General features: G+C 34.6%; 1 protein-coding gene across 3 annotated transcripts; it reads right to left on the bottom strand.

Annotated features, from left to right (window-relative positions):
* Positions 1-1839: 1839 nt before the first annotated feature.
* LOC107466669 (probable beta-1,3-galactosyltransferase 2) lies at positions 1840-6033 on the bottom strand. Of its 3 annotated transcripts, XM_052255776.1 has the most exons (13): positions 5964-6033; positions 5774-5861; positions 5492-5633; positions 4911-5004; positions 4360-4421; positions 4058-4177; positions 3906-3969; positions 3439-3511; positions 3219-3339; positions 2893-2980; positions 2691-2816; positions 2453-2562; positions 1840-2263 (listed from the first exon to the last, which is right to left on the bottom strand). In XM_052255776.1, the coding sequence occupies exons 5-13, from the start codon at positions 4367-4369 to the stop codon at positions 2115-2117; spliced, it is 861 nt and encodes a 286-aa protein (XP_052111736.1). In that variant the 5' UTR covers positions 4370-4421; positions 4911-5004; positions 5492-5633; positions 5774-5861; positions 5964-6033; the 3' UTR covers positions 1840-2114. The 3 variants fall into 3 exon arrangements, with proteins under 3 accessions (XP_052111736.1, XP_020982379.2, XP_052111717.1); XM_021126720.2 differs by lacking the exons at positions 4360-4421; positions 4911-5004; positions 5492-5633; positions 5774-5861; positions 5964-6033 and adding an exon at positions 4262-4266; XM_052255757.1 differs by lacking the exons at positions 4360-4421; positions 4911-5004; positions 5492-5633; positions 5774-5861; positions 5964-6033 and having other exon boundaries at positions 4058-4255.
* Between the last annotated feature and the right edge of the window lie 335 nt (positions 6034-6368).

The following is a 6368-nucleotide window of genomic DNA, read 5'->3' as shown; positions in this document are numbered from 1 at the left end:
CCCCCCCCCCCCCCTTTCTCTCTCTTCTTCTCTTCCTTCCTTCTCCTTTAATGGATTTATGGTAACTAACTCCACTTAGTGATGTATCTAACTTCCTTTAAATGTGGAAGAAAGTTGTGAGGTGTTTTATATTCTATTGAAAATTGATGGAACTCAACCTAATGGTTCAACAGAAAATCCGTGACATGCAGGCATACTCAATCAACACACAACAATTACTGAGACTCACAAATTTTTTGGCACCAACCAACCACTGACTAATTTTGCAAAAAGGCAAAAGCTATTTTGAAAATTGATATAACCCCCTGTGACTGTGAGGGCCGGGAGGGAGGCTCATAAATATGAAAACCTGGAACCTAAACTCAATGTCTTGTCTAACATAACTGCCTTTTATTTTCTTTTGATTATTCAAAATATGCCTTTCTCCAATCTCACAATTTAATGTGCTCCCTTCCTATTCGCTGCTTGGTCGTTGCCACATTAAATGCCTCCCTTAGAATCTCTCTCTTAAGAATGGACACACCCATCAAGCCTTAGCTTCTTCACCACTCTTTCTTTTCCTTCTCCTCACTCATAATGCAACCACTCACGTAAAACTTTAAACCTTTTCCTCCTCCTTCTTCCTGGATCTTCCCTTGCATTGTATTGGACATATTTAAGGTAAGTTTTTTCTCGTCACAGATTAATAATTAAAGTTTTCATTCGAGAAAGAGCAGGATCATTGGCGGATCGGATCGGATTGGATTCGAGTTGCATGCAGTAATTATTAATAACTTGGGATATTGGTACGGTTCAATCAAAAGGCGGCACTTTGTAATACAAAAGCTCCGTGTTATTTGATTGAGCCGTGCCAATATCACATGTAAGTATGTAACTGATCTCTGCCAACTCAGTTTCTTGTATCCATGGCAAATTGGCGATCGAGCTCACGATGAAAGGTGGTTTTAGCTTTTGTTTTTTGTTTACGGTATACATATTATTGAATCATATGCTTTAATTTAATTTGAGTTCATGAGCAGGAGTGAAAATCCACATGAGATGTGAACGTACGTACGTCAATGAACGACAGTAGTGAGTAGACTACCACTGATTGATTCATTTCCTGTGCAGATTTTATCTTTAGCAATTTGGTTTAGGCGGAAAACTATTCTTAGCAGATAAGCAAAATCATCAATTTCGGTGCACAAATATTGCTTCTATTTTTTCTTTTTCTTTTTTTCTTGCTTCTTTGTGGATGGTACTGCTGGTAGGGACTTCTATGGAGGGCAGATCAAGTGGCAATTTAGTAGAACTTTCTTTTCTTCTCTTTTTGGACAGTTGAATAAAAAATATTATGTGCATACTAAAATTAGTCTTTATGTGTATAAATACATATATTATTTTATATAATTTTAATATAAGTTTATTCAATTAACTCATTTGATAATTTCTTTTTTACGTAGACATAGCATAGTTCAGATTGAATTATAGCAGCTGATCTTCCTCTTAACTGCTTTTTAGTTACTTTAAAACAGGTTAAGGACAATGTTAAAATCTCTTTGGAAATATTTCCTCCGGAAAGGTCCTTAAAAGAGATCTCTACGTATAACGTGTTATAAATTGGGTGCTCCTATAATCAATTCTCTAACCTGAGTTGTTAACCAGTGATCATCTCTGTTTAACCAGTGATTATTTCTTTTTGGAGTCTCTTTTCTTTTTCAGGGTTTAGTAATTTAGTTCATACTAGAAGAATTAAGGATCTGATAGCAAGTCCTTCTCTTGTAGACTATAATAATAATAATAACAATAATAACAATAATCGACCAAAAAAATAATAATAATAACAATAACACATATATGTAGACTATAGTGATTTATTGGTGAGAAGCAATTATTATTTAGAGTTAGAGATGGCAGAGAACAAGAAATATATATATAAAGTCCTCCGGCCATTACTAAAAGAATGTGGGTTGGGTTGGTTGGTCATACAACTATACTCTTTCATTCTCTTCTATTCTCTTCTCCAAAATACTAAGCTGCAAGTGTTGACTATTGAACCTTCTACTACTAGCACACATATTATGTATAAGTATCTGCATGCTTCATTCATATCTTCTTCCCCTTAAGGTTTCATATCAAAATGTTGCAGTCCACAGTGCATTTTCATCCTCGCCGCAGCGCTGGTGAACCACCTTTATTCTCTCCACAGACCTGCAAATCCCACTGCATCTCCAATCGAAAGTAGCTATACACATGTTGCCTGCCTGTGCTTTCCACTCACAATCTGCATCAACCACCACTACTGCAATTATTACATTATTTCAAACTGTCTAACAACATTCAGATTCAAAGTTTTCATTAGTTCTTCTGGTGCTTTCCGAATAGCAGAGGATCAATGATGATATATGGTGCTATCTGTCACAATTTTTATTAAAAATAAAATGTGATTATAATAACAATTAAAATAGCATACCCGGGGGTGTGCCGCAGCACATTCTCCTGTCATCGATATGCTCCACGTCTAAACCAATGAACCAAGATCCCAAAGAAACATCTTCATTTGCGTATTTATGCAGCACGTCCCTGCCATTATAAGCCAATCATTTCCTATGCTAGTTAGTTATCCCAAATTGCAAGCTTGTCCTTGTTTATACACAATGAGGATCTTGATTCCACTTTTAACAGTTCTCGGTGACGAAAGCAAAACTTACTGATTAGTTGATATATAAGTAGCCAAATCTTGTGAAATGGCATATAGTTGTCCGGTAGCATGACGGAAGTACTTGTTTCCTACCTCACCAAACTTCCAGTATTCAGGTTCATGATATTTCACTCCCCTGTGGTAAAACAGTTACACTAGGAAATGGATTTGAATTTAATTTATCTGAAAAGTAAAAGCGAAGCTTTTCTTACTTCTGAGCAAGCACAGGGCCAGATTTCATGCACCCAATATACACTCGAGGTTTCATACGGTGCATACTCAGAGTCAATCCAAGTGTTGCTGTGAAGAGAGGAACAAGATAAGGAAAATTAGGAAAATGATTCATGGTTATAAGAATTCTCAGATATTCCCATAGAATGCCCTTTGATTTTTATTTTTTTCCACTTTCTAAAAGCTTCTAAAAAATAAAATGCAGAATAGAAATTTCCATATCTAGTCTTAATTTGATAAAATTAAGGCAAATGTTCCTAAAGTAAAATTGCAAATTCAAAGTTCTATAGGACTATTTAGTATTTACCTAAATTCACATGGACATCATCATCAACTTTGACATAAAAATCTGCATCCCACAGAGCAACAGCAGTTGAAAAATAGGTCTTTGTCTTTGCTGATAGTTCAAGGTAGCCCTCAACATGGTTCTGCATAAATATGGATGCATTTTTTTGTTAGTAAAAATAAGTCGGCACAAATTATAGCCTTATACATTTAAATGAAAAAAGATAGGAGAAATAGATCACCAGCCTCAAAAAGTCGCCATGAAGCTTCTCCTCTGCTTCTATAGCTCTATCAAGAATGCCACCTGATGTAGAACTATAGATAAAATGGCCAAGTGTGGTTGATTATTTAACAGCAGAAGGAATATTTTCAACTAACCACATAGGAATTCATCATATACATTATCCCAAAGGTTTCAAGATTTGTCATCGATTTGACAATAATTACTTATCGATTTCTTCATTTAACACAATGTTCTCATATTATATGCATACTACCAATCCATAAAATACAAAGCAATCACGTTAGATATTAAATAGACACCAATGCATCAGAATGAGAAAGAAACAGTTCAGTTTGAAATAAGTTGATGCTAAGGCAACAAAACAAAGTTCTAAGGAGCAAACACATAAGAACATAACGGCAATGGAATAATCATAAATAGGTTAAAGCCATATGACACTGAATATTAGGACACACTGAATCTGACCTGTGACCTATAACAAAACGTATGACTATGCCCTTTTCATCCTCCAACTTCTTTCTTTCCTCAACTGATGACGTTCCATTTCAAACCATGAATCAGATACAATGAATAAGAAAGGAAAAACTAGAAAATGGGCTAAAATGTCACTTGATCACCTTGTGGCATCCAAGTTGCACGAACAGAATCTCTTCGCTTTCTGCTACTAAAAGCTGTATTGATTCCTATAACCATGAAACATTTTTTCCTTGAAGTTGATTCAACTGTTTGTGTGTTTCCTGGTACATGAGAACCATGCATAAAAAATTCAGAACTCTACCAAAGGTAACTAAATATTCACTCCAAAGCCGATATTGTCTTACTCTGTTTCCTGCAATTCGTAAGCAGTAGGTTTAGCATCAGATTACTTTTGATAGGTATGTAAGAAAATTCACAGCAAACAAGAATGGGCTTAGCTTACCTGATGACATGTTGTGTATTTGAAACTTCGACTTGACTGTAATTGGAGTTAGGCTTTACAACCTTTGAACAAAGACAAATGTTATGAAAGAAAAGTGTCACCATCACAGATTTTTCCCCCTAAATAACAAAAGATGCAGCAAGAATTCATAAAGCCTGAGACTTGAGTATAGAAATCTAGAGTTACATATGGCAGAGAAAAAAATTCTACTTGAACTAATCTTGACTTTCATCGCAGACTTAATATTTAAAACAAAGGTAGAGCCATTACATGACATTAGACTGTCGACAAAGCGACAGGTCAACCCTTGTGGCACAATCTTGTATCAAAATTAAGCACTCTGCAATGAATAGCTTCAAGCCCAAAGGGCTTTAACATGATGGAATATTATAACAAACCAAATCAAGTTCACCCCCTACTACTATATACAAATCTAGAAAACTAAGATCCATTAATAACATTTTAACCATTGAATTATATGAGATGTAAGCAGCACAGGTAGGTAATGACAGGATTAGAGACTAGGGAAGAGGTAAGACTGACAGACTTACTAGATTTACATTACAATCCTCAGAGTTTAATTTTAGCTGATCAAACTCACTAGAAGTTCTTGATATTTCTTTAAATTCTGGCGTCAACCACATCCTGTTGCGAAATTAGTGGTTAGCATTATATATGTAGTGATTAGTTTACTTGAGGTGCAATGTACTAATACAAATAGATTAAATTGAACAATCTAAAACAAGAATGCAAGACCAAAATCAAAGGAGATGAACAAATATCCATATTATTTCTTTTGGTAAACCAATCAAAGCTCAACATATTGAATGCACTAGGTGTATGATCCATGACATTGACAATGCAGTTCAGATACCATAGATTATATTCATACATTAGAAACAGAAAACACAACCGACACTGATTCAGAGCAAGCTTCTCTAAATCAATAATGCAATTTCCCTAAAAATATCCTTGCAACCAGGAAACAAAAAAAAAGTGATTATTTTTATGGCAAACATGGCGAATTCTCATATTAGAAGCTTAACCCATTTGCACCATAAGATATAGAAACTCTCAGTCCCTAAAAATTAAAACTTGATGCTCAAATGTAGATACCCAGAAGCTCAAGTACCTATTGGAGAAGAACATTCCAGCACAGAAGCTTCCCACACAAAGAAAAAGAGCCCATTTTCTATGAAGGACACCCCTTGCATTCACTTCCACAGCTCCGCCCTTGCTCTTCATACTCATTTTTCTCTTCTTTGCTTACCTCACTATCAAATAAATAAATAAATCAGGCAAGGAAAGAAAATGCACAAGAAGAAACAAAGATTAAACAAACCGCAAAATGTTAAAAAAAAAAAAAAAAAAAAAAAAAAAAAAAGAGAGGAAAAAAGAAAGATGGAAACTTTACAGGTCGTGTGGCACAGAGTGCCTTTGGGGTAAGTGAAGAAGACTAAGTTAGAAACCCTTCTTATTCTTTCAATGAAAAAGAACCGAAACTGCTCTTCATCATCAATAAAATTTGAAGAATTAACTTGTAACATATAAAGGTAACAGTTAAGTGCTTAACACGGTTTTATCAGATCTTGTTCTCTCTCTACCTTCAGTTTTTGTTTTCACCTGAAAAATCTGCTGTATGTTTCCTTCAACATTTTTTCTTTTTTCAGCTCAACTCGGTGTATATGCTATATAGTTCACATTAAAAAAAAAAAGTTTCTTTTTTTCTTTTTTTTTTCTTTTGCATGCAGTAATTAGAATTGTCATACGAGAAAAAAAGAGTTATTTATTTTGCTTATAATTTGCCTAGGGAAAGTGTCGGTAAAGTAATTATCACTGCAAATATTTATCAAGAGAACATAAATTTGTTGAATCCAGTTGGGATGTGAAGTGGGATCCCACTCGAGTCTTTTTTATGTAAACCATGTATGCTATATTTGAAGTCTAACTATATAATTATGAGTTATCTTATCTGCTAATTAGTATCTATTTAATTTGTAAGCTTTGCA

The sequence above is a fragment of the Arachis duranensis genome, chromosome 1 (assembly GCF_000817695.3).
Source record: "Arachis duranensis cultivar V14167 chromosome 1, aradu.V14167.gnm2.J7QH, whole genome shotgun sequence".
Classification (NCBI taxonomy): domain Eukaryota; kingdom Viridiplantae; phylum Streptophyta; class Magnoliopsida; order Fabales; family Fabaceae; genus Arachis; species Arachis duranensis.
The sequence above is the reverse complement of the archived record's forward strand: the minus strand, read 5'-3'. Positions and strand labels throughout refer to the sequence as shown.